This window comes from Metarhizium acridum, assembly GCF_019434415.1.
Source record: "Metarhizium acridum strain ARSEF 324 chromosome Unknown scaffold_350, whole genome shotgun sequence".
Lineage (NCBI taxonomy): Eukaryota > Fungi > Ascomycota > Sordariomycetes > Hypocreales > Clavicipitaceae > Metarhizium > Metarhizium acridum.
Window position 1 is genome coordinate 77,314 of NW_027094029.1, and position 25,632 is coordinate 102,945.

General features: G+C 51.7%; 6 protein-coding genes across 7 annotated transcripts; 3 read left to right on the forward strand and 3 right to left on the reverse strand.

The window, feature by feature from the left end:
• Window positions 1-570: 570 nt before the first annotated feature.
• On the forward strand, window positions 571-2,825 carry J3458_015302 (uncharacterized protein). The gene is made up of 5 exons (XM_007815112.2): window positions 571-1,010; window positions 1,061-1,075; window positions 1,128-1,529; window positions 1,582-1,765; window positions 1,821-2,825. Exons 1-5 carry the CDS (start codon window positions 711-713, stop codon window positions 2,318-2,320), a joined length of 1,401 nt encoding a protein of 466 aa, XP_007813303.2. The 5' UTR covers window positions 571-710; the 3' UTR covers window positions 2,321-2,825.
• A 495-nt stretch (window positions 2,826-3,320) lies between these two features.
• J3458_015303 (uncharacterized protein) lies at window positions 3,321-4,007 on the forward strand (the record flags this gene model as incomplete). Its single annotated transcript, XM_007815111.2, has 1 exon — window positions 3,321-4,007. The coding sequence occupies one exon, from the start codon at window positions 3,321-3,323 to the stop codon at window positions 4,005-4,007; it is 687 nt and encodes a 228-aa protein (XP_007813302.2).
• A 6,509-nt stretch (window positions 4,008-10,516) lies between these two features.
• On the reverse strand, window positions 10,517-11,798 carry J3458_015304 (uncharacterized protein). Of its 2 annotated transcripts, XM_007815110.2 has the most exons (2): window positions 11,168-11,798; window positions 10,517-11,113 (listed from the first exon to the last, which is right to left on the reverse strand). In XM_007815110.2, exons 1-2 carry the CDS (start codon window positions 11,746-11,748, stop codon window positions 10,939-10,941), a joined length of 756 nt encoding a protein of 251 aa, XP_007813301.1. In that variant the 5' UTR covers window positions 11,749-11,798; the 3' UTR covers window positions 10,517-10,938. The 2 variants fall into 2 exon arrangements, with proteins under 2 accessions (XP_007813301.1, XP_065974254.1); XM_066120742.1 differs by having other exon boundaries at window positions 10,517-11,798.
• Window positions 11,799-14,825: 3,027 nt separating this feature from the next.
• J3458_015305 (uncharacterized protein) lies at window positions 14,826-16,088 on the reverse strand (the record flags this gene model as incomplete). Its single annotated transcript, XM_007815109.2, has 3 exons — window positions 14,826-15,160; window positions 15,223-15,779; window positions 15,840-16,088. 3 exons carry the CDS (start codon window positions 16,086-16,088, stop codon window positions 14,854-14,856), a joined length of 1,113 nt encoding a protein of 370 aa, XP_007813300.1. The 3' UTR covers window positions 14,826-14,853.
• Window positions 16,089-18,916: 2,828 nt separating this feature from the next.
• On the forward strand, window positions 18,917-24,024 carry OPT7_1 (OPT superfamily). The gene is made up of 3 exons (XM_066120743.1): window positions 18,917-21,159; window positions 21,240-21,655; window positions 21,721-24,024. The coding sequence occupies exons 1-3, from the start codon at window positions 20,417-20,419 to the stop codon at window positions 22,956-22,958; spliced, it is 2,397 nt and encodes a 798-aa protein (XP_065974255.1). The 5' UTR covers window positions 18,917-20,416; the 3' UTR covers window positions 22,959-24,024.
• On the reverse strand, window positions 23,076-25,609 carry HXT5_3 (hexose transporter hxt5). Its single transcript, XM_066120744.1, has 2 exons — window positions 24,772-25,609; window positions 23,076-24,703 (listed from the first exon to the last, which is right to left on the reverse strand). The coding sequence occupies exons 1-2, from the start codon at window positions 24,936-24,938 to the stop codon at window positions 23,146-23,148; spliced, it is 1,725 nt and encodes a 574-aa protein (XP_065974256.1). The 5' UTR covers window positions 24,939-25,609; the 3' UTR covers window positions 23,076-23,145.
• Between the last annotated feature and the right edge of the window lie 23 nt (window positions 25,610-25,632).

Genomic DNA, 25,632 nt, shown 5'->3' on the forward strand with positions numbered 1-25,632 from the left:
TGAACAGAAAAATGCAGATGCTTATCTACAGCGTGAGGGATATCACAAAAACATGCCAGACATATGAATGCTCTCTGTCTACCAACTACCACTATGGAGGAGGTACTCGGAAGGAGGGCTCGTATACAAGAAGAAGTATTCGGAAAAAGACAAGCAGCGAGCCGTGGAACAAAGGTCCGCGTAATAGAGGCTTGTGGAACAAGGGCTCGTGGAACAAATTCTCGTCATGTCATGATCCCATCGGAATGTTGAATATGTGTCGCGTGTTTCATATCCGGAGTTTACACGGGAGGCGGCGTTGGTCGAATTTGCTTTCAAAACATTCACGGCTGGTGGGCAGTAAAAGAAATGGTATACCACTTTATAATACCAGACGTACCAATTTGGCTTATTCTAATGCATTTGGCTGCAGGTGATAAGTTATTTCTATCCGATAAGTCTACATATGTATCCATACGACTATGCTCATTGGAGATGTTTGGCTCGGGCCTTTGCGGGGCAACATCCGGGATCGGTTGGTTATGAGGGATACTGCGCCGAGTCGCCGACATGCCCATCGTGCCAGCACTTGTCATCTATTTCTTCCGCTTTCACCCCTTCAAGCGTCATTCTTCATTCTCACTCTCAAATAGGACACATGATAGCAACGTGTTTTGCACATGTATGTCGTAGAACCAGCGGCCATCGCATGAAGCTATCGACACAGCAGCATGTCTCAAACCATCGCCTCCACGCAGGAGATCCATTCTCCTCCCTATGATACCATTGAATTAACGCGCTTTTCGTCTCGTGTATCCTGCGGTCGTGGCATAGACGTCCAGCTAAAAGACACCAACACTTCCCGGGCAACCGCCGAAGCAAAAGTAGGAACCACCGGCGGCGACGGTGAACCGCCCGCCGATGCCCAGGGCCACGTGGAGAGATGGAACTATCCGCGGTCGAATTTGTTCAAGTTGGGCTTTGCATTTCTGTCCTTTATCATTGCAGGCATGAATGACGGCGCGATCGGCGTATGTATCCCTCATTGCGTGGCAACCCTTGATACTGACAAACCTCCTAGGCGCTGATCCCCTATGTACGTCTCTTCTCCCATCGAGATATCGAGACACGGCACTGATGGCGGGTAGCTCGAAGCCTACTACAACTTGAACTACACCGTTATATCTCTCATCTTCCTCACCCCCTTTGTAGGCTACTCTCTCGCGGCATTTACCAATGCGCGCATCCACGTGGCCCTGGGCCGGCGCGGCGTCAGCATCATGGCGCCGCTGTGTCACCTCGTCACGTACGCCGTTCTCGCCTCGCATCCACCGTACCCGGCGCTCGTTGTGGCGAATGCGATGAGCGGCTTCGGCAACGGTCTCACGGACGCATGCTTTTGCGCGTGGCTCGGCGCCATGGACAAGGCGAATGCCATTCAGGGTGTCTTGCACTCGTGTTACTCGCTCGGCGCGTTGTTTGCGCCGCTCATTGCAACAAGCATGGTTGTCAAGGCCGGCCTGCCGTGGTACAGCTACTATTATGTCATGGTGAGGCCATGGGATCCCGCTAGCGACGGGCGGTTGAAGCTGATGGCAACAGATTGGGACATCCGCGTTGGAACTTGGAGGTTTGGCGGCTGCGTTTTGGGACCAACCCGGCTCGGTGTATAGGGCCGAACATGCAAGTGAAAATGAGGGATCTGGTGCTGGGACAAGAGAGGCGGCCAAGTCCAAAGTTACGTGGTTATGTGCCGCCTTCTTCTTCTTGTACATGGGGGTAGAGGGTGAGTTGCCGACCTGGTGAACATGATTCTACTCGAGACTGATCGGCGCAACTAGTCGGGCTGGGAGGCTGGGTCGTGACATTCATGCTCAAGGTGCGCCACGCGACGCCCTACGCATCGGGGATATCAGGCTCCGGCTTCTGGGCTGGCATGACTCTCGGGCGTGCCGCACTCGGGTTCGCAACGGAGCGGTATGGGGAACGCATCTGTCTGACGGTCTATCTCGCCATCTGCATTGCGCTGGAGCTCTTGTTCTGGCTGGTGCCGCAGTTTGTGGTGTCTGCCGTAGCAATTGCCTTTCTGGGCTTCTTTTTGGGACCCATGTTCCCGGGGGCGGTCATGGTCACGGCGAAACTCCTTCCCAAGAGGATTCATGTAAGTGCGATTGGGTTTGCAATGGCGCTGGGAGGCACGGGTGGTACTGTGTTTCCGTTCATGATCGGTGCGGTGGCGAGCACGGCTGGTGTCCAGGTTTTGCAGCCGATTGTGCTGGCATTGATTGCGGTCGTGACGGTGGTTTGGCTGAGTTTTCCCAAGATTAGGAAGAGGGACTGATGTGCTGGCTACACGGCGTGGACGGCGACGGCATTTATGTGAGTGTTCCAGCATAACTTACCACGCATATGGTTGCGGCAGGGTGCATTTCGTGGCGCTTGCATTGCCGAAAGCTGCATGTTGACCTGCTGCGTGACCTGCGGGCGTTGCTCGTCGGAGTCTAGCACCGGGTATTACCTCCTGATATTGGCCAACGGGTCATGTGTGTAAGCAGCCACGCTGTCCGTAGGCTGGATTTGGCTCCTTTATCTACACAGAGCTTCCTGAGTGCACTGGCTAGTATGAATGCCAAGTGTCTTGCATCACATCACATTCTTGATTGCAACAACGGTGATGAAGCGGCACGTAAGCTTAGCAAAGGCGACCATTCGACTCAGCTCTTGTGCTTCGAATCTAAAAGGGGACAAGAATAGGGAAACGTTTTGTCCATAGTTCAAATTTAAGCAAGACTATGTTTTGTTGATTGGTAGAACCATTCCATATGCTTTTTGTTGTCTTCTTGTAAGCTTAGTTCCTGGGCTCATTTTTCCCACTTTAAAAAACTTGACTCTGTTGCCTTGAAGTCTGATGTTGGTAGAAGGTATTTTCTCAGTACAGACTTTGGATAAAGCAGGGCGACATGGAGTGAAAATCACATGGGGGCGGAATGACCTGTCATATTGGTCTCGCATACAGTCTGGCGGGATGCATTTGCCCACCGAGAAGTCAATACACACTAATACTATAGATAGCGAGATCCGGATACCTGATCCTAATCTGGTTAATACCTTGTGCCCCAAACTGTACGGCTGAGATATCGAGTCCAAGCCGAACAAACAATCGACTTATAACCCCCTCAACTCCAACGCAACTACTTCACAGCGGCCCTCACTAGTAATTCCGCTTACTACTTTGTGACGGCGCTCTGTGTCAGGGTTTCTCGGGCCAGAATCCCCAGAGCCCAAGCCCCCCTATCGACCTGCCAAGACCCCAAGCAATATCCCTATTCCATAGAGCCAAAATGAACGCCAAGAGTCTCTGCAAATTTACCATCGCCACTCTCATGACATCGTGTGCCTCTGCTCATTGCGTCATCGTCGACACGATCGGCTCTGCAAGCAAAGCCCACGGCTACGGGATGGGCGCAAACCTCACTGCCCGCAGAGACGGGAGCGGCACGGCGTTCCAGAAAGACACCACAGTCTTTGCACAATTCAGCACTGCTGCAGCCAAGGGCTGCGGCAAAACACACATGCAAGCCGACCGAAGGGTTTGCGGTGCCCCGGGATACGACCCAGTGCTGGCCGATCTCAACAACGATATCCCCTCGAGCATTGAGAGAATGGTCAGCCAGGGAGCGGTCCCGGCAGCGTACCCTGGCACTCTTATGAATATCACATTTCATCAAGTTAATCAAGATGGCGCCGGGCCATTTAGATGTATCATTGATGAAGCTGCGACGGGTCTAAAGTGGAACAATCTCATCATCACGACGCAGGTCCCCGGTAATAGGGGACTGAACAATGCTGCAATGGTGAGGAATCTGATGACTATAGAGCTACCAGAGCGGTTGGATTGTCGAGGAACATTTGGAGCTGCGAAGAGGGTATGTATTGTGCGGTGCCACAATCCAGCTCCGAATGGACCGTTTGGGGGCTGCTTTCCGGTTCAGCAAGTTGATCTTCATTCTGCTGAGACCAGAAATTAGGTCGAGGGGAAATACAGGAAGTAGATGGCTGAAATTGCGGCGTGGAGTTATGAACGGACGCTTGTGTCGCGAGGGGTGACGACGATGAGAGGACATGTAGTATCGAGCTTCGGCAACGTGAGGGTAATCTTGCCTGGTTGCGGCAGAATATTGTTGATCTGGCCGAAAAACTGCCAAAGAGAGAATAAGCATCATTGGAAGATGGTTTGTAGTTAAGTAAACATTACTATCTCTATTTCTTGCAGCGGCTATTCACCGTTGATTGCACCAGGCGTAAAAAAGGAGGCATGACGAAAGACATAGCTGCCAGGTAGGGATTTATAGAGAAACTAATAGACGTAATGTACATGCAACCATATTTTCTACGCTCTCTGCCGAATGTGCAGCATCAGCCCTCAGCGTAGTATTGGAAAACGATGATGACAGTTCTCCAAGGTGCGTAGGAAAGTACACAATTTAACCGCTGGCTGTCAAAATACTCACAGAGACGTCGACACTATGGAATAAGCCTCAACAGTCATGTAGAAGAACAGGGCGCCCACCCAGTAGGTGCAGTGGCACGAATCACTCGAGGGTTACTCTGTGCTTCCGAGTAGAGTGTAAAAACGGGTACCCGTGGGCACCCGTGGGTATCCAAGTTTTTCTTGGGTTATTCGTGGGCTACCCATTTTATTATGTAAGTGGTTTAGGTATACTACGGGTAATCTAATATAAAGATAAGTACCCTATAAATACCTATAAACGTATAATAATATAAATATTTAATTATATTTATAATAAGTCTTAAATTTAAAGTATAAAGTAAGTTATATAAATCTTATTTAAGTACCTAAAAACACCTAATATTTTTAATAGATAATTATAAGTACTTTATTTTCCCCTATAAATCTATTTAGGTCTTTTTTTCCTACCTATTACCTACCTAAAGCCCACGGGTAAGCAACCCACACGGGTACCCGTGGACCTTTTACACCCTACTTCTGAGGTACTTGCGTATGGTTGGTTCTTGGATGTTTTGTCCATGTAACGCAACCTGCATACTATAGATGCAAGATGTGGAATTCGGTACGTATTGGACCAACTCCCACAATGGCAGTACTCAGTATTTACAGAAGAGTGCACTTTAGGTCGTCATGTGCCATACCAGCAGGTAGACCGGCTAGGACACCTCCAGGAATGGATACTACCTCACAGCGCCGTCTTCAAAACACGAATGATGTATCATTTTAGCGATGTTGACAGCTCATGTTGAAGCATGTTTGCATGTACAAGACCGAATTTGGTAGGCGCCGGTCTCTTCAGCAGGTCAGCAACTAGATTTCATCAGTTAGTGCTCTGGTCCGGGCATTTGGAATTGTCCTCTTGGAGAAAACTGTGAACGATGAGGCACATGACCACAACGTGCTTCATAAACAGAGGCATGAATTTCTCAGGACTGACCCTCGGAACCGATTCCAATACAACGATGGCTTTATTCGTGTTACACTGCCCTAAACCGGCAGCAAAGATACAACGCGGCGGGCTCTGTGTCTCTTTGATCCGGTTATGGCTGGACACTACCCGATTAGCTGCAGAGCGCATATGACCAATCGTCTCGGTGACCACGACAGCCTGGAGTCGAGCCATGCTTGCATTTACAAGTGCCAAATTCTGGGAGGTGCCGTAATTCTCAGCCAAACAGAAGCAGGATTCCATTAAATGGGCTTCATGCATTGGGTTGCTGCGGACGTACGTGTTCTTCGATCAGGAGAATGGATAGTTCCTTATATTTTATATCCTTTTGATTATTATCAGAAAATATGACGCAAACTCTTCCGTTTAGATAATCTCTGCTAAATTGCAAGTCGTCGCCTGGAACCCACCTCATTGAATTACAGATAAACATCCTCTGGAGTCCGCATCATGATTCTACATCTCATGATTTATCCGCAAAGAACAACCAGACTCCAAAACTAAGAAAAGATCATGAGAACCAAAGTCCCATCACTCATTCTCTGCCTAACCGTTGCAGGCGTGTCCGCAGAAACCACTCCCTACCTAGGATGTGTTGTCCTGCCATCCGACGACATTCCCCGCACTCCACGCCCCTTGGTATACAATATTTTGAACTTCCAAAAGGTCAAGGCGTCTCCCGAATACTGCGCAAGAGCATGTCGGAGCGGGAATCATCATTTTGACGATGGTTTTGGAAACGACTATCCCCTGGTCGCTCTGGATAACTATTCGTGCTGTGAGTGCCACAGCAAAAAAGTCGTTGCACCGTTTCTTTCGCAGCTCTAGTACCTAATCTTGATCTAATACAGTTTGCGGTTTTCAACTTTTACATGGGGTCAAGCTTGTTCACGACACTTTTTGCACCGAGAAGTGCACAGGGGACGACTCGGCATCTTGTGGTGGCCACAATGCCTTTAGTCTCTACGGCGATGAGCAATTTCTCTCTGCGCCCGGCTACCTGGCTGGACTGACGTTCGATTGGTGCTACGAGTTTGATGAAGCCAAATACACTGGCCCAAAATACACTGATGCCAACAGAATGACGGTCAACTCATGCGCCGACTTCTGCGTCCGCAAGCGCGGCAAAAATGGAATGGCTCTGGACAAGGATGATAACTGCTGTAAGTTTTGTGCCAGGAACCGCAAAGTAAATAATAGGAAGCAACAAAAGGAAAGGAAAGACACACATCAGGCAAGGATTGGAATCCTGGAGTACGCGGCTAATCTGTCCACGTTAGACTGCACCCATGCCGATCGCGATATCGACATACGTACCGGGGCCGATTTTGAGTATTACTGCAATCACCCTTGCCCTGGAGACAAACGGCAATCATGTGGTGGAGGGGGTAGTAGAAAAGGCTATGTATCGCATTGGATTTTCAATCCCTAGCAAAATGGCCTGCAGGAGTGGCTTGTAAAAAGAGTCTGACGATGGCGACGGAACGGCCCGAGGTCCGATCTGGAACTAGAAGCCAGACTTTGTAGCTATTTGTGGTCACTTCCGAGGCTCAAAGTGTCTCTTTCTGAATTACCGGCTTTGATCCGTGAGTTTTAAGCATTACTTATATGGGACGATGGAATACAATGCTCGGTCGCAAACTGAACCCTTAGCTGCTCGTAAGTTGAATCGCTTCTGCAAGGATACGAAAAAGAAAACTACGCCTGTTGGGTTTTGAAAAGTAGAAAAAAATCTCTCGGGAATATTACGTTAAACACGCAAGAGATGAGTTGTCTCACGTAAGCTTATTGTGGTGATGCTGTAGGGAATGACATTTTTAATGCGTCATCATACGATTATTAGTACAGTCTGCTTCGTATGCGAATTACTAGACAGTTCACGATGCATGAAAAGCCTTCGTATTAGTTGCAGACATCTTACGAGGATCGCTCAGCTCTTGTGAGCTCCTTGGCGCAGGTTTATCGCAAATGCTGCTAGCATCCTGATCCCAGTACTCAATACTAGATTAGAATGATCAGAGTATGCCTGTAGCCCCTTTAATAGCAGTGCCTTCGAAGTACAATCGCCTTTGGTAAACCTGGTATAGATTGCTAGACGGGGGGCAGAGTGTGACCAAGTCATACTACCATGTAGTACTTTTAGTTGATAGTGTTATATTCCCCTGAATAGCTACTCCTGTATATTCTTTCCCCAACACTTTCAGTAGTGCTTCGAGAATTCTGGAACTAGCAACTTGATATAGTTAACTTGATGCAAAGATACTAACCCTAACCCTATATCACGTATACCCTACTATTTATCTAGACCTCGGACTTGACAACTCGATGTTACTGAAAGTAATAACGTAAAAAGTTGCTCAGATCCGTTGGCTATAATGGTTCGAGTCAGGTTGACATCTGATGCTCAGACTGCTCGCAGAAATTGGCAGGCATGTCAGATAAAGTAGTAACCCAACCCGTTCTTAATGTTGTGAAAATATCGATAAACGGTAGCTCGTAGGCGGTATAAGAAACAATTCGTGTGCATACAGCGCAGCAGTTGTAGAAAATTATCCACATTCCATACTCCATCACACATCACATGCAATACTACGTGGCTACGCATCCTTGGCGTCAGAGTGCGGCATACTTGAACATACATAAATGGCGCCCCTGAGCCGATTATTGAAGCTAGAGGACATCGAAAATGATACAGATGGAGTAATGGCCGAGACAATCATTCGATGAGCGCCCAGAACTGACGATGCCGCCCCGCTCGAATGTTCTGTGATGGCACGATCCGCCGCCCCCGGCTATTCGGCATTGGGCTTCACAAGCGGTTTTACGGGGTAAGATCGGTAGATACCTATGGCCTGACCTTCTTATCAAATATTTAGATGCTTACATGACTTACTTAATAGCTGGTCAAAGAGCTGCCCGAGGAGAAGATCTGCGTCGAGAAAAGGGGCGGCAAGTAGAGAATCGCATCGCGACGTCCGATTTAACTCGGGAAATGCTCGATTCACGGCGCATGGTCGGCTCTGCGTAGCTAGGAATGATGAAATAAATACATAAAGAATTTCAGTAGGCTGGAAGATACGCATAAAGGCCGCCTGAATGGAATTCTGTCAGCAATAATAGCCCACTCTGCTCTCTGACTTGCCCTTGCTTAGAACGTTCCGGCCTCTGGCAAGGTCCGCCCAATCATCTAGAATAAGTAAAAATTGCCCCCGGCAAAGATGAGGATCTAGCCGATCTTTGTCAAATAGGCTTATAATAAGCTACTTCCCCGCAGCCTCAAGGTCGCCGTTTCGGCCGGTTGAAGCCCAGTCGATCTTTCATTATTCGCAGCCCTACCAAGGTCCAATCCTTGGAAAAACGCGCCGTGATCTTGTATTGTTTGACAATCGGGGCGCTGGAGTTAAGAGGTGCCATTCATGCTTCAAAAGCCCAAGTTGCCTTGCGGGCTATCGGTATTTCATGCTCAATCTTTTCCAACTCCTGTCTAGCGTTGGATGTGCTGACCATATCAACAGTTATCCATCATGGTTCAATCCTTGCCAGATAACTCGCATGCAGGCTGGAAGGCTGGGCACCCCGCTGGACAGATGTCGGCTCCTTACTCTCTAAGCTTCGGGATCCATCATGCGTCTTATTGAAAATATCTCGTGCTGTTCGTCAGGCTGAGAGCTCTCTGAATTTGAGAGATATAAAAAGCACTTGCTCTCGAGGATTGGTTTAAACATTAGGAAATAGTGTTTGAAGTATCTCTATTCCCACGATCCTATCCAAACTACTCTTGCCAACTTGCGCCGACTGTTCCAAGATGAGAATCCCCGGACTATGCCTTACCGCCGGTGCTTTGTGCACCTCCGTATGAGTCCCCGCCAAGCCTTCCCAGAAATCGAGAAGTGTATACTAACCGTCCTAGGTCCTAAGCGCTGCTCTTAACGACTTCGAAGGCTGCCCCGTCTTCATCCCCGAGTAGCCGGTGAAAGTAACCCCTGGTGGCGAGAAAGTCCGCCTCAACGGCACCATTCAGCAAGTCCGCCAGGAGCTCCTGTCTCTTAAGACCCAGCCGGGACAAAGACTTTGGCCTCGGCGACAAGCTGAAAGCTCGTTGGGATGAGACACATGGCGAGCTCGCCAAGCGCACCGCCTTTTCAAACTCGAAATACTTCTGCGGCGGCCGCCGGTAGTATTGCAATGGAGGTGCCATTGCCGAGGGACGCGCTTATCTCTACCGGGCTCCAGGCCGACCAACGGCGCAGGACCCGGCGCGTGCGGTCGAGTAAGCTGCTCATCCAATGAGGCTATCTGGTGGTGCAATGATGTATGATTTTCCGCTTGGCCCACTGCTTCATCTCTTGCTAATGCTGCTCCGTACAGGATAAGAAGCCAAAGACGTTGAATTTATTCGGTAGCATTGCGGATGGTGTATATAAACTTGAGAAGCACTGCCGCAAATACTTTAGCTGGAATCCCAGCGGAGTTTCCATTGCTGGTCAGATTTTCCCCAAGACGAACTAGAGTTTTATTGTCCGCAAAGATAAATCTTAAACTCGTAGAAATTTCATTCTTACCAAGTATGTGTTGTTCCTTTACCAGGCTGATTGAAAGTCAAAAGATCAGTTGTATTGTCATGCTACCGCTCTGGTTCTGTGTGTGCCGCTCTGGAATTCGCTTTGTCACTTACCAATTGGATTTCCAAACATGCTAATCGCATTAATTTCTCTTATTATTAAATTATTAACTGGTTTAAAATAATGAGAACAGGGCCAAATCAAGGGTATTTAATTATATTATTGACTTATTTAAAAAAAAAAATCAAAAAAGGGCTCGATGGAGGGCATCTAGTAGCACTTTATTTTAGCCGTACCTAGGCCAGGGAACCGTAACTAACCACGCAATTAGTATCTCTCATATAGTCGTGTTTCTCATCGAATGCCTTTGGAAAGGCCTCTATTACCTATGTTACCGAAACACGGAGAGGTGCCTATATTTAACATGCTAAATAGGGCCTTCAGTTGGAATATCAAAGTCCTAAAGTCTTATTCAAACGAGCTGACCTAGGCACCGTGCTTCAACCTCCTTTAGATCTGCATCTCCTTAATATCTTGAGTATTCGTTCCTCTATCCATTGTTTGCTTTGATATATACTAGGCAAAAGTCTACCGCACTCCTGGCACGATCAAAAGGGTAATGTTTGTCTCTTTTTTATTCTCCATGACAGGAAAGGAACTCGGTCGTCAATATGGTTTCTCGGTCAAATACCTGCATTTGTACAGTTCGCGCAAGAGCATATAGGCAACCCATGAGCACAACAACTCCTATCAAATACCCTCCACTCGTCCCCTCAACATCTCGGAGATCCTCCCGTAGCGCTTCACAAGTCTCCCTATCCACCTCCAATTCCTCGAAGAGTAAAAGTACAACTCCTCTCATGAGCATGCTAACGCTCAACAGGAATATCAAGGCTCCCTGCAAAATCGGCATCCTACTAGATCATATCTACATCTTCGACTTTGACCTCAAGCTCGCGGTCCACATCCTCAGACTCGCGGTCCTCGTCAACAACAGATTTCTCACCAATAAGCAGAACCTGAGCATTAGCATAGTCTAGATGATCAGGGGTCGATGGGATCCAGCGTAGGGATCGAAAATGGCTCAATATCCTGCCAGTACGGCCTTAGTTGGTGTCTCAAAAGGGCAAACACAACTGCACCTACTCTTCTGAAAACTCCGGCCCTGCAGGGAGCTGTACATTGGCCGGGCCTTCATAGGTAGGATTTCTGGTACTAATCAAAAAGCTCCCTCGGTCTTGGACCTTGAGATGCTCCCTCAGAAACTTGCTTAGGGTCTCTGGCTGCGTTATCGCGTAAACCAGATGAGTTTTGCGACCACCCGCCGCCGATGACAGGGTATACGTGCCCTCGCAGACCTTTATCGCGGCTGGCGTGTGACGAATGCCCGAGGTTTTTGTCTCGTAATCGGCTGGTGTGGCGAGTTCGTCCTCGACGCCATCGTCTGATGCATTTGCTTTGGCAACAAACGCCATGAAGCGCTCTCCTTTAGACGGGAGCGCTTTCTTTGGCAGTATCAAGACCCTTGCTGAATTTTTGTTGGCGAGTGTTTTCTTGACGGGCCGTTCGGCACGAGCAATAGGGTGTAGTAGTATATAAGATCGTGCGATGCTATTCATGTCGTTTACTCCATTAGACGGGCCAGTTCCCACCCGGCCCCGGATGAGAAGGGAGAAGACGCCGGCCTCGAGTATAGCGCAGCTGTCGGCGGATTGTTTCGCAGCCATTGTGCCTTGGAAAAGTTGAATCTCCTGAGGATGTCAACTGTAAATGTCGGGGAGCATATCTTTGTTTGATTCACGGAGAATAGTAGGGGGGAGCATAATGAATTTAAGCGGCGGCAGATGCAATCCGACCCGCAGTGGCGCTGCTGTCATACGATCAACGTGTGGAGGTGGTGTTTAAACCTTGGTTACCAAGTCGCTGTTGGGAACGACCGTGATTCCCAGTATTCAAGTCATGGCATGCCCGGTATTGGGCGCCACCAAAGCTCAACGCCACAGCAGTTCAAAGTGATCAACCCGAGAAGCTTTTATAACATCTAAGAGAGCTGTAATTAAGGGCGTATTAGAAGAAATACCATGCCTATAATAGGGTGGTTAAAATATCACTAATTTCCTTTGCTTGGTATGTCCTTAGTTTAATACTTTGCTATAGCACGTTATATCTTACTTTTCCAGGGGGGGGTTTTTTGTGACCTGATTTTGTCATCCCTTTCATCCACAAACCTTCATCCTATGCCTCGTCTTGGGAGACAAGAGTAGCAGAGCGGGTTTCGGGAGCAGTTGGCACGATCAGGAAGAGACATCTTGTTACGCGGTTGAACAAATACAATAAGATGTTTAGGCTTGAAGTGACAGCATTCTGGTGTTGTTATCCCTGGCTCGTAGATTATCATAAAGCAAAGATATTGCTCTGGGAGATAACAGCCTTATATAGACGGTCAAGTCATTTCTTGTATCTAGCACAGGGCGCTGTTCTCTTAGGGAGGAGATAATGGCGATGGCGTTGCACTTCCAGTCGATCAGCCAGACCCAAATGGCCGAACCACCACGAATATGCAGTCTCAAATCCGTCCCTGCACCTCGTAATTTTGTTGATTTTTAAGCTGTTACATTCATGGGTTGTATCGGGAGCACACTGGGTCATTCTCTAGGACCCCTGCCCGCTAGAACTGCGATGGGTAGTTTGTTGGCACAGCAGTGTCCATGGCTTGCGTTGCTTTGAATTCTATGCGGGCTAGGGAAACCAGAAAGTGTGGGCTGAAATAAGTAGCTGATAGGATGCTCGACAGATCCTAGGATGTTGTTCATTCAGCGATGTGCAATCCAAGCTTCGTAGTTGCAGTTGGCTGTCTTTAGCCCATGAAAGTGGCTTAAATGCAAACTTCATAAAATGCTTCACCCTTATAGCCCGTTGGTTTAAAAGTGGTTTGTTGCTTGGATATCGCTGCAGCAGTTTAGCTGTTAAAGAGAGGATGCTTTGAAATTTGAGGTTGTCTCAAGCTCGGATGTAATCCTGAGCGCCTCGTGGATGGCGAGGTTCGTATTGTAGCACCAGATATCCTCTTTAGACTCATCTCCAATACGCACAACTTCCTGGAGCAAACGCATGGACATTGTCGGTGAGAGAAGCTGAGACTAAGCTCGGAAGACGGAGGTGGAAGAGTTCCAACAGGGGTGTGAGCTCAACTTGTATCACCAGAAGCAGGGCGACTCAACCTGCTTGCAAATTGGTCTCACGGATGCTTTAGTCCAGCGAACTTGAATAATGCCGTTCTACCGGGACTGATCCAGGCCGGAATCAACAGCACCTAACTCGACGTGTCATGCAGCCACTTGCACTTTGAGATGAAGAGTGGCGGCGCGATGTTCCTTGCTTTACGCATGTACTAGAACTGCATTTGCCTATTAGCTACTGGCAACACTTGCACTTTCCCGCCCGATGTGATTCTGATCAAGCCTCTTCTTACCACAATATACTACCTCGTTGCTGGGCTTGCGCCGAAATTTGCGTAAAAGTATCGACTGACCTTGTTGAAGTATGCTCCAGCAAACTAACCAGGCAGCAGTCCGAGAGCGAACAACACTGTACCTCAGAACGCCGCCTCTTCCCTCACCCGGGTGAATATGAGAAGTGAAAAAGACGCGACGGCCTGGTACTAATGTTCACGGACTAGGTTTCACGCAGGACGCGGGCCGACAAATCTGCGGCCACTGCATCAGGTGAGGCTGTGGTATGAACACATATTGGCTCAACTCGAGCACTCTTTTGCATGGATCCGAAACTGCGCAGCACGTTGTAAAAGTTCAAGGCAGGGTGGAACACAAGCGACTTGAGGGTCGCAACCCAAAAGGTCACAGCCTTTAGCCATGCTATCAAGTCGCTTCGCTGCAGCATGGACGCGGCTGGTGAAAAATCACATGTCGGTTTGGAAAGGAATTTGCGCTAGAACGTTTGATTGATCTAGGCCGTCAAGATGTACGCATAAATGGTGATATATTTTGAATAACTTGGCTGAGAAGAGTTGGGATAAGGGGGCCGGCTAGAGTTAGCCAAGACAGCGGAAAAATACTAGGACCGATGCAGTCGGCACGATGTTGCGTCATCTCATCTCATGGGTCAAGTGTCATCAACCATTGTCAGCGGGCATGTTTTGCGCGTGTGTTAGGTCCAAGGTCATCCCTTTGTAAAAATCTCTGCGCCATGTGAAATACTAGTCGATAGTCTGAATGCGCGTGCTTTAGTGTTTGTGAAGCGTCCGTTCATGGAATTACCCGGTGTTGTATGTTTTTTTTGGCAAATCTCGATGGACATGCGGAAAATCGCTCGACACATGGATACCTGGTCTAGTCAAATACTCCGGTGGAGCTAAAAGGGGCATCGTGAAATCTGACAGGGACCACCCCTCAGATTTCGTGAGCACATGTGCAGATTCCATGCACGGACTAGCGTCCCAATTTTGGTGTAATGCGAGCGCAAACGTCGGCGTTGAGCAATAAATTGCCACCTTCCTTACTTAAAATAAATTGACGGAAAGAGGCTAATCATGCGCACTGTTTTTTTCATTGACTATTGCTTTTTTCATCGCTCAAGGTAGCATAGGTATGGGCACCAAAATACCAGGTTGTTAGTACGTCCAATTTCACCAAGTAAAAACAGACTTCAAATGCACCCTCCACACTCCCTGTTACTCTTTCTAATTTGTAAGGGGTAGCATAGTATTTTGTATTTAATAAAAACTCGACTATATACTACACTTTCCAACACACATCACTCAAATATGTTACTCGGTGAATGGAAACCTCGCGAGGCGCAGCTGGCGTTTCGGCTCAAGGGCGGCACTGAGAGTACCACTCGCCCATCTTTTGGCAGACGAGGCCCTGAGCACAAGCAGTCGGACCGTTCCAACCCATACCGCCGCACTGCTCCCAGATGTTGGCCACGCCATTGTCGGTGGGAGGAGGGGGAGGGGGAGGGTTGGGGTTCTCCGGGTTCGGGGGGTTCGGGTTGGGATTCTCGGGCCTGGGCGGGTTGGGGTTGGGGTTGGGGTTTGAAGGGCCTCCAATCTGTCGGCGAACCTGCGCCCAGTACTGCATGCGTTGTTCCTGGCCGGGACTGAACTCCCTGGAGCAGCTCCTAGACAGCAGGTTAGAACCCTCGTGCGCAACTCCCCCGTCACAGCGTACAGAGCTACTCACGAATAATCCATAATGTTGAACATGTTGCTTGGATACCAGTTGTTGCAGGCTCGAACAGCGGCCCGGCCATCCTGAAACTTGTGCTGAACTCGCTCGCATCGCTGCGTGGGCTCCTGCTGCGGGAACGTGTCGTCGATGGTGTCTCCCTCTGCGCAGGCGTTTCCCTCGAACGTGTGCAGCAAGCCCAGCCAGTGGCCTACCTCGTGCGTGGTGGTCATGTCATTCGGGTACCGCGGGTGTGCAGTCTCGGCAAGCATCATGCAACCATCTCTGATCAGCTCTTCCTGGGACACACGGCCGTCGCGGCGAGGGACGGGGAGCCAGCAGATGCCGGCGCTGGCCGACCCGTCGGCGGCAGGGCCCGGGATGAAGGCCACGTAGTAGAGGTTCAAGTCGGCATAGTTGCCCCGGCGCAGCTTGGCCTTCATTCCCATTTGATCTTGGCCCCTGGCCCAAGCCGGATGTTGCGTATAGTCGTTGGAAACATGGGTGAAGGTGATTCCAGACCTGCTGTAATATCGGTTCATCACATCCATGCCCGTCTTAATAATGTCTTCCTGCGGGGGAGGCTTAGTACAAAACACACCATGACGTGACGGGGCAGCTTTGCAACTTACGGTCAGATAGCCGCCCTTGACCGTCTGGTCAAAGTACACAACGTGGGTGTAAACTTGAAAGTTCAAGTTCCCCGGCTGCTGGCGGGTTATCAGAGTCGAAGAAGTATTCAGTTCCTTGGAAAAGTTTAGGAATTCCTCGCTGGGAGGGGGCTCTGCGCACTGCCGCAGTGGCTCATCTCGGCCGTACAAGACGCCGGCGTGGATGACATTGGCCATGGAAATGGCAAGCGCGTAGGGAAGAAACTTCATTGTTGTAGAAGACCAGCCAGTCGCTTGGGACTGGGTAAAAGTTTCGAAAAAGAGAGAAGAAAAAGAATGAATGTAAGAATGAATGTGAAAGATGTAAACGAATGTAAAGCTCAAGGTAAAGGTGAAGAGACAACAAGACGATCGTTTTTACAGACAGAAGCCCTCATATTTATATTCTTACAAAGGAAGTCTCCCGCCAAGCAGAATCTTCAAGCGTGCCGTACCATCATCTCAGATCAGCAAATCATGCATAATTCTGCATAGGCGACAACCATGGATACCTGCCATTACTGACCGACTACAAGCTCAGGGCCTGAAGAACAATCACAAATCAGGAAGCTGGTCGTCCTGCCGGATGTATTCCCGAATTTGACGCCTCCAGGACCTGTCAGACAGAGCTTCCTGTTACAGTAACCGACCGAGTAATGGTTGCCAAGTCCACTTCAGCCAAGAAGCCCAACAAAGCAACGCGCGATGGGTGCCAAATATGTGAGCCAAAGTCAAGTGCTTCCAGGTTCGGCTTGTTTCACAAATCGGCTAACCTCCTGGGTCCTGACTAATATCCCGTCATACATTGCAAAAGGCCCTAGTAAAGACTTGGCGGACACGTCTCAACTCGGAAAACGTTTTCATTGTCACGATGCATCAATAAACAAAATTTTTACTGTTTGACCTGTAGTTGGCAACAATTCTTTTGCGTAGCAAGGAGAGCCAAGCGCGAAATAAGCCTTGTTGGCTCACACACGGCACATCCGGTAATAACAAGGCTCGGGCTTTTGGGTTCGCATAATACGGAGCCAAATAAAGGGGGGTCTTTTGCAGGCCAGGCATCACAGAAGTACGAGAGAGGGTCTTGGTTTGTGAGAACTTTGGACCAGTCCCACATCTCTGCTTGGAATAAGAACCGCAAACATGCAAGGTTATCTGGCGGAATCCGCGCTTAATTTTAGGCCGCGGGTGGCTGAAACACCAGACCCAATGGGGCAATTTCACCCGCACGAATCTGGTGTGTCTTGCGTCTATTCGATTCACAGCCTCCCTCCCCCTGAATTATTCGACATGAGTGACCTGATTAGGGGGGTTATAACTCATAAAGGAAGGTTTTTAAGAGAAAATTAAAGCCTCAAGATACTCAGGATTCTTTATCATATTTTTAATAAAGTAAAGTTCTTATAAGAGTTAAAAAAACCTTATAAATTAGCTTAACACCTTACAGCTTGGAATATATGGATCACAGATAGTGCAGTGCCCCCTGCTTGCAACTACCCTGTCAGGTCACTCACGGAGAATAATTCAGGGGGAGTCTTTGAGGAATGTGTGTCATTTGAAGCTATCAATGCTGTTGTGCAGGCGGCTCAGGTTAAATAAAGTGCAGTTGACCAGCAGTCTCGTCAACTGGGTCACCCGAGATTGACTGACTTGTTGTTGGTGTGAAAAGAGGCGAGGTCCCGGAATAATCTCCTTTTATTGGCTGCAAGAGAGGGGCCTTGATAGTTTCCACGTTTTATAAATGAGAGGGTGGATGGATCCAGCTACAAAAGTGCTGGAAAAGCCGCGTGAAGCGCTGAAATCGTGAGTGTAGATATAAGAATGTGGAACTTGAAAGATGTATACTCTATAGAGTCTCTTCCCTTCGGGTTAGGTTTAGCCTTTTGTAGGGCGTTATTGTCACATGGTCTGCTTGTCTTGGCTCGGTCCTTATAATAATGCTTGTGAGGCTCGAATTGTCTGGTAGTAAGCGTGGCTCATTTCAAGCAAGGGTTAACGTGGATCCAGCCACTATAGTGCTGGAAACGACATGTGACGCGTTAGATTGGTAAGGGTGTAATTAGAAGTCCTTTATTCAAAGATGTATATTGATGAAGCCTGCCTCTTTTTCCTTCCGGTACATTTGACCTGTTATGAGACGTCATCATCATGTCTGCCCGTATTGACTGGGTCGTAACACGCGATGCGGCTTTTGCAACCAGCTGGCTTGCCGTTGCCTACTTGTGCCACCTCAATTACACGGCGAAGTCTGCCTATAGCTGATAGGAATAGAACAGGGCCATTGTAAGGGCGCCTTGCATGTATTTTCGTGGCGAAATCTGTATGTAGAGGTACCCAGCCCGACTAGGACTAGCAACTGCTGCGTGTCTTGTTGCGTGAGCGTCAATTTGCCTTGGTAATCACTGGTGAGTTCTCATCGACTGGGGCCACCCCCGTTGGACGTTTGGCACGCGGTTACGTTCAATTTTTCAATAAAATAAGTAATGAATTACATATCTAAAAAGACGTTTGAATAAAATGATAATGTAGGCCAAGTTCGTGTCAAGAAGAAGCCCCACAGCGACCGTGGCGAGTGTCGGCGCAAACCTGACCTAATATACCGTAGAGGCAAAAGCAATGCAATCACTTGACGCTGTACTCCGTACAACCAATGTCAACAGGCACAGTTGGGCCAAGCCCGAAACATGATAGTATACTAATAACTAGCTAGGCGATCATTGTCAGTACTTGAATGCCAAAGTAAAAAGAGAAATAGAATAAGAAAAGGACTGTTCAAGTGTTGGGTCAACTTTTGCTCAGGGAACGGTCGGCCGACCAGACATTTTCCGCCGTCAGCCCCCGCAAGCACATTTGCGTATTTGGCTTTAGGGTAGCTAGAGTGAAGACGAAAAGTTTGGTCAAAACTGACGGATTGTTTAATAAGGCTGTAGCTGGGAAATTAATGGCCCGGGCCGTGCTGTAAAAGAAATAATAAGGAATAGTAGGTGTTGCAGTAGTGGAAAGACTAAAGCTTGTCCTCTTTCATTCTAAGGAAAAACTTTGTATTGATACTAGGGAATTGCTCTCAACATGTGCAGCCGCACACATGTGTCTGTCATTCGCCCAGCACAGCAGCTGTACGCGTCTGCACCGTATGGTCAAGTGTGCACTTCAACGAAAACACCGGAAACCGCGTCTCTACGCAATTCAGAGGCCGCCCGGCGCGGCGTCAATCAAAATCTAATGTCCATCTTCTACTGGACACGGATGGATTTAATTGAGAGCTATCACGAACACTGGTACTGAGTGGTCAAGTATGACAGCTGGCCGCTAGCCCAAAATTGGGCGTGGTCGGTTAAACCCGCGCCCCGAGGAATTTCACTTGACCAGATTGACTTTTTGCCTTGCAATGCGTACACAACGCCCTTCCACCTTGCGCCCTTCGCCTGCCCTTCGTCTGTCCAACACCAGTCTTTCAACATTTCCAATTGTACCAGGTACTCGTGCAATATCTATTCCCGTCTCCTCCGAGCCGCCACTCAATGGAGCCCCAGGAACCAACCACGGGCATTTTGTCTCGAGAGTTTCCCCAAAGACCCCCACTCCGTCAATCACACCATTTCTGACGACCTTTTCGAATCGTCCAAACCCCTCAGAAACAGGACGACATTTCCCCAACGCCCCGTTCCCAGTATGGATTCGCGCCGGCGCCCCAATTGCAAAAGTTCCATCAAACAGTTGGCCATCAAGAAATGGGCTGTTTTTTGTTTTTTCCGCGACCGGGCCAGCTCTGGTGTGATACAAGCCTCGGAGGAACAACAGTGACGGGCAAAAGCCAGACATGTCGGTCAAGCCACAGTGCCGTTGGGACCATTCGATAGAATGACAGATTTCCCCGCCAGTTACGGAGTACATTGAGATAGTACCGGGTCACAAGGCCTCGAGCGGGCTGGTTGGCATGGGAAAGCCCTTCCCGAAGCGCCGCCGACGCCCGTAAGCCTCCAATCTATAGATCATCAGTGGCGTCCATTTTCGATCTGACCACGTCTTTTCTTGGGTGTGGAACAGAGGGGATCGAGCCGGCTTGGCTGACCAATGTGGCTGCTGCAATCTCCAAATTCAGCAGGCCCTCCCTCACAACCACCGAGGATGTTGTTCGTGAGACGGCGCAACTTGGAGTTGGGGAACTGCAAACCCTTGCATCATTGCAATTGCGTGCTGAGCCTTACTCTCCACTTAGGAGAGCTTATTGGTGCTCCTGCGGGGTTGACACGAGCTGCCTAAGCCGAAACGTCGAGGTCGTGCTCGACATGATATACTATTGACCATCCATCGGTGAGCTCTAGCGCAGGCGCCAACTCGATAAGTGTTTGCCATCGGCAATGGGGCCGTGCCGGAGCCACAGCTCCTCCTACACGCGAGTCCAAGAAAAAGAATGCAACCAAGACAGAATCGTGGTCAATAAATAGGCAGGTCCTCGCCCAGCAGGATCAGCCAGCCAAAAAGTTCAACTCCTTCCCAACCCCCCCTTTTCCCCGTGACTGCCTCCTCCAAGGTTCTGTCCGAAAAAGCCATCATCAATGGCACCAGGCCAGCTAGACGAGCGGCTGTCCGACGCCGTGACGGCACAGCCCACCGTCGTTACAGACGACGACGCCGCCGTCGCGGGCATCGACGAGAAGGCAGGGCCCCAGATCGCCGCCGACCAGCACAGCGACTCGCTCAGTAAGGATGCGGAGAACAACGGCACCCGCGTGCTGTACAGCCTGGTCAACGCCAACGGCGACGAAGAGGCCGTCTCGGAGGACGACCCGCGGGTCCGCGACATCCCGCCGTATGTGCGCCGCATCGTCGGCTTCAAGGACGACACGACGGAGCCGACGCTCACGTTCCGCTACTTCCTGCTGACCATCCTCTTCGTCGCCCCCGGCGCCTTCCTCTCGCAGATGGCGCACTTCCGCACCACGTACGCGCCCTACTCCGTCTTCTTCGTCCAGATCGCCTCCAACTACGTGGGCGTGTGGCTGGCAAAGGTGCTGCCGGCGCGGCGCGTCCGGATCCCCTTCACGCGGCACGGCTTCAGCCTGAACCCGGGCCCCTTCAGCACCAAGGAGCATGTGCTGGTGACCATATCCGCCGCCTCGGGCGCCACGTACAACCTTGGCTACACGCCCATCTCCATGTCGGAGCTGTACTTTGGCGAGCGGGTCAACGGCGCCGTGGCCGTCTTCTTCATGCTGGCGATTACGTGGACGGGGTACTCGTACGCGGCGCTGGCGAGGCAGTTTCTCATCTACGATCCGCAGTACCCTTGGTTTCAAGCGTAAGAGTCTCCCCTCACGTCCCGAATTCCAGCTATTGGAAGAATGGAAATCACGCTGACACCAGAGATGCCAACCACAGCCTCTGCCAGACGGCACTCTTCGAGACGCAAAAGAAGCAGCGCGAGAATCCGTCGCCGCTCTCGCGCAAGCAGATGCGCGTCTTCTTCGGGGTGCTCGTGGCCGTCATCCTGTGGCAGTTCCTCCCCGAGTTCGTCTTCCCCATGCTCGGGTCGCTGGCGTTCCTGTGCTGGGTGGCGCCGCGCAGCCCCGTGGCCAACTTTGTCGGCGCGGGCTTCGGCGGCATGGGCTTCCTCAACCTGTCGCTGGACTGGTCCAGCATCGCCTCGGGCGCGAGCCTGTTCCTGACGCCGTGGTGGACGCAGGTCATCATGTTTGCCGCCTTTGCCGTCAACTGCTGGGTGTTGCTGCCGGCGGCCAAGTGGGGGAACCTGGCGAGCTGGAACCACGGCCTGATGTCGAACCGCGTCTTTTTGGGTGAGTTTCGCCGTGCCTTGCCAAAGGGGGTCATGTCTTCATCGCGGCTGGCTAAACGTCTGTAGAAAACGGCACCAAGTACCCCCTTGCGGATCTGCTCACGCCCGACATGCGCCTCAACACGACTGCGTACGCGCAGCACGGGGACCTCTACGTCGGCGCGCAGTACCTGTGGAACATGTTCTTCGACTACGCGGCCTACGCGTCGGCGCTGGTGTGGATGGCGCTCTTCGGCTTCGGGCAGATCAGGGCCAGCGTGGAAAAGTTCCTGGAGCGGCGGACGGCCAGGGACGGCCGCAAGGTGACGGAGCAGTACGACGACCAGATCAACGTGCTGCAGCGGCCGTACGACGAGATACCCTTCTGGTGGTTCGCGGCGCTGTTCGCCGTCTCGCTCGTCATCATGGTGGTCATTTGCGCGCGGGGGCTCATCTTCATCCCCGTGTGGACGTACTTTGTGGGCATCGCGACGGGCGCCGTGGTGGTGGTGCCGCTGGGCTGGCTGTACGCGCTGTCCAACTTCCAGCTCGCCATCGGGTCGACCAACGAGCTGCTGTACGGGCTCATGATCAACGCCGTGTCCGGCTGGAAGAACCCGTGCGGCGCGTCGGCCTACGGCTCCGTCGCCGGCGACGCCTGGTACCGCGCCCAGCTCAACCTGCAGGACATGAAGATTGGCCATTACATGCACATCCCGCCCAAGGCCGTCTTCTTCTCCCAGATCTTTGGCTCCCTCATCGGCATCCCCATCGACTACGCCGTCATCCGCTGGGTCCTCGACACCAAGTTCGACTACCTCGCCGGCGTCAAGGAGGACCCCACGCACCAGTGGACGGGGCAGTCGCTCGCGTCCAGCCTCACCCTGGGCGTGCAGTACGTGCTCGTCGGGCCCCGGCGCCTGTTTCAGCAGCCCCTGTTCAAGGTCGTCCCCTACGGGTTCCTCGTCGGCGCCGCCGCGCCCGTCGTCATGTTCCTGCTGCACAAGAGGTTCCCCAGGGCCAAGTTCAACCTCTTCAACACAACCATCTTCTTCTCCAGCATGTCCACCTTTTACGGCAACATCAGCACCGGCTACTTCTCCAGCTTCCTGGGCGGCTTCGTCGTCATGTTCTGGTGCTACAGGTACAAGTACGAGCTGTGGGCGCGGTGGAACTACATCCTGGCGGCGGCATTTGACGCCGGCTTCAACTTTAACATGCTGCTCATCTTCCTGTGCTTTGGGGCCGGCAAGGTTGTCAAGATGCCGCACTGGTGGGGGAACAATGCAGACAGCAGCGAGCGGTGCTTTGCACTAGATAGTTAGAGCCCGTCGTGAAGCTCACCATGGCCGTTGAAATGATGTCTCTCTTGATACACTACCAATGCCGCCGTGAAAATTAAAAAAATAAATAGAATACGATATACGATGAGAAAATTGCCCAAAACAGTCCATCGCTACATTTTGCACAAGGTACACGGAGGGAAATATAAGACAAGGAAAGGACTTGATTCTACACCGTCTCCTGGTGATGCGGCGGCTCGTCACCAGTCTCCTTGTTTCTCCGCGTGGCGCCCAAAGCACCGGCGTTGCTCGGGTCGGCGGCAGCGGCAGCCGCGTCCAGGTCAAGGCCGGCCTCCCTCCTGATGCGGGCCATGTCCTCGGCCGGGGGCGGCACCCAGCTGGAGCTCTTCCAGGGGGTGACGCCCTCGAGGTACATGGTGTCAATCTCCTCTAGGGTGCGGCCCTGGCCCTCGACGACGAAGAAGAAGACGACGAGGCCGCCGACGACGTTGCAGGCGGCGAAGACGTACCCGTACTGGAAGTCGATGGCGTTGAAGATGAAGGTGGAGAAGAAGCCGATGCAAAAGTTCCAGGTCCAGTTGGAGGCGGTGCCGAGGGCCATGCCCTTGGCGCGGTAGCGCGAGGGGAACAGCTCGGCCTGGATGGTCCAGATCATGGGGCCCCAGGTGGTGGCGAAGCCGAGGATGAAGAGGCAGGCAAAGACGATGAGGACGACGCCCTCGGTGGGCGTGCGCTGCGGGTCCTGGCGGTCGAAGCGGTAGTGGCCGACGGTGGCAAAGACCATGAAGCACGCAAACATCCAGGCGGAGCCGGCCATGAGCGAGCGGCGGCGGCCAAAGTGCTCGACAATGTAGAGGCCGATGAAGGTGACGAGGAAGTTGATGGTGTTGAGGATGATTTGCGTGACGAAGCTGCTGATCTGGACGGAGCGGAAGATGGTGGTGCCGTAGTAGAAGAAGTAGTTTGCGCCCGTGAGCTGCTGGAACATCTGGAGGGCGACGCCGAGGGCGATGCGGCGCGCCATCTTGGGCGCCGAGAACATGGCGACAAACTCGCGCGCGGGGCCGAGCTTGACCGTGTCCTCGGCGCGCAGCTTGGCCTCGATCTCGTCGACCTGCGTGCGGACGGCCCAGTGGTTGGGCCCGGCGCCGCAGACCTTGCGGATGGTCTCGGCGGCCCGCTCGGCGCGGCCGTGGCGGAAGTCGAAGCGCGGCGTCTCGGGCAAGGCCAGGATGCCGACGCCCAGCACGGCGGTCCAGACCCAGCCCAGGCCGATGACGATGCGCCAGCTGCCCGAGTCGCCGCCGTGGTGCGTCACGGTGCCGTAGTTGAACGTGGCCGCCAGGAAGATGCCCAGGGTGATGAAGAGCTGGTACGCGCACACCATGGCGCCGCGGATCCACGGCGGCGCCGTCTCGGCCTGGTACATGGGCACCAGCAGGCTCAGCGCGCCCACGCCCAGCCCGGCGATGAACCGCCCGATCATGACCTGGTACCACGCCGACACGGCCGCAATCTGCACCACGAACCCGACCGCCGTCACCAGGCACCATATCGAGACCGAGGGCCTGCGCCCGATGCGGTCCGCCACGGGCGCCGCCGTCAGCGCCCCGATGAGCGTGCCGATGGAGAGCAGCGACACGATTAGCCCCGACCGCACCGCCGAGAAGTACTTTTGCCCGTTGTCGGGGTTCGTCATGCCGAACCGCTCCAGGAAGTCGGGCATTTCGAGGAATCCGGAGATCTGGCCCGTGTCGTAGCCGAAACTGGTGACCATGTATAAGCCTGTGTGGGGGGGTTTTTGAGGGCCGCCGTGAAAAGAAAAAACACTTACATCAGTCCGCCCATACTAACCAGACAGCCCATGGCTAGAGACCGCATCGTCAGCCTCGGCAGCGGGGAGTAGTCCAGCCCGGCCAGCGAGCCGCGGACCTCATTCTGGTTGAACTTTTCAGACGCGGGATTGACATGGTCGAATCGGACTGTCATGAAGCCCTTCATGGCGGGCGACAGGAAGGCTTGTTAAGCAGTGCGTGTATATATAAAAAACAATGTCCCTGTGTAGAACAATGGGAAACGCAGTACAACAGGGCGGCAAGGATCAGGCACCAACCCTCTTTATACGCACGTCGCATCGCGGGTGGCCACGGGGCCCCAAGTTGAGGCACCACGTTCTTCTCCACGATCATGGGGGGACATGGACACTGTCATCTCACGGAGAACCCGGCCACGGGGAAGCCAAGGGGAAACAACGGGGTACCGGGGCTCGCTCCAGAAAGTGAGAGGGATCCGCCGACTGAATCGGTCCGTCTCTGTTGAGCAAGCGTGTCGTAAGCATCAATGTTTCTTCCACGACCGGCAGACGGCATCATCATGTCCACAACCCCCCTCCCCAATCGACTTGTCCTGAGACAAGACGCATTCATCCTCGGCTAGGGGCATTGTGCATTTCGGATAGCCATGCCACGGTGCAAGCCCAGCATCCCCAACATCCCCAGCATCCCCAAAAGGAGCATGTATCGGCCTTCCCCATCATGACGTCTTATGCCGCCGCCGAAGCACCGAGTCTCCACCAACGCCGGAGAGGTGTTTTTTTGCAAAGAATTGTGATTCTCGAGACCCCGCCGCCCAGGTACATGTCCACTCTCCCGAGTTATAAAAAAAAGTACAACTGTTCCCGTGACCAAGTTCGTGG

What these genes read in the sequence shown, in the direction of transcription:
- J3458_015302 (XM_007815112.2), top strand. Translation starts at nt 711, where the DNA reads ATGTCTCAAACCATCGCCTCCACGCAGGAGATCCATTCTCCTCCCTAT. An exon ending in ACAGCTACTATTATGTCATG is followed by an intron (nt 1,530 to 1,581) that starts GTGAGGCCATGG and finishes TGATGGCAACAG; the next exon opens with ATTGGGACATCCGCGTTGGA. An exon ending in CTTGTACATGGGGGTAGAGG is followed by an intron (nt 1,766 to 1,820) that starts GTGAGTTGCCGA and finishes CGGCGCAACTAG; the next exon opens with TCGGGCTGGGAGGCTGGGTC.
- J3458_015304 (XM_007815110.2), bottom strand. Translation starts at nt 11,748, where the DNA reads ATGGCTGCGAAACAATCCGCCGACAGCTGCGCTATACTCGAGGCCGGC. An exon ending in GGGCCGGAGTTTTCAGAAGA is followed by an intron (nt 11,114 to 11,167) that starts GTAGGTGCAGTT and finishes CCGTACTGGCAG; the next exon opens with GATATTGAGCCATTTTCGAT.
- OPT7_1 (XM_066120743.1), top strand. Translation starts at nt 20,417, where the DNA reads ATGGCACCAGGCCAGCTAGACGAGCGGCTGTCCGACGCCGTGACGGCA. An exon ending in CAGTACCCTTGGTTTCAAGC is followed by an intron (nt 21,160 to 21,239) that starts GTAAGAGTCTCC and finishes TGCCAACCACAG; the next exon opens with CCTCTGCCAGACGGCACTCT. An exon ending in GTCGAACCGCGTCTTTTTGG is followed by an intron (nt 21,656 to 21,720) that starts GTGAGTTTCGCC and finishes AAACGTCTGTAG; the next exon opens with AAAACGGCACCAAGTACCCC.
- HXT5_3 (XM_066120744.1), bottom strand. Translation starts at nt 24,938, where the DNA reads ATGAAGGGCTTCATGACAGTCCGATTCGACCATGTCAATCCCGCGTCT. An exon ending in GTTAGTATGGGCGGACTGAT is followed by an intron (nt 24,704 to 24,771) that starts GTAAGTGTTTTT and finishes CATGGTCACCAG; the next exon opens with TTTCGGCTACGACACGGGCC.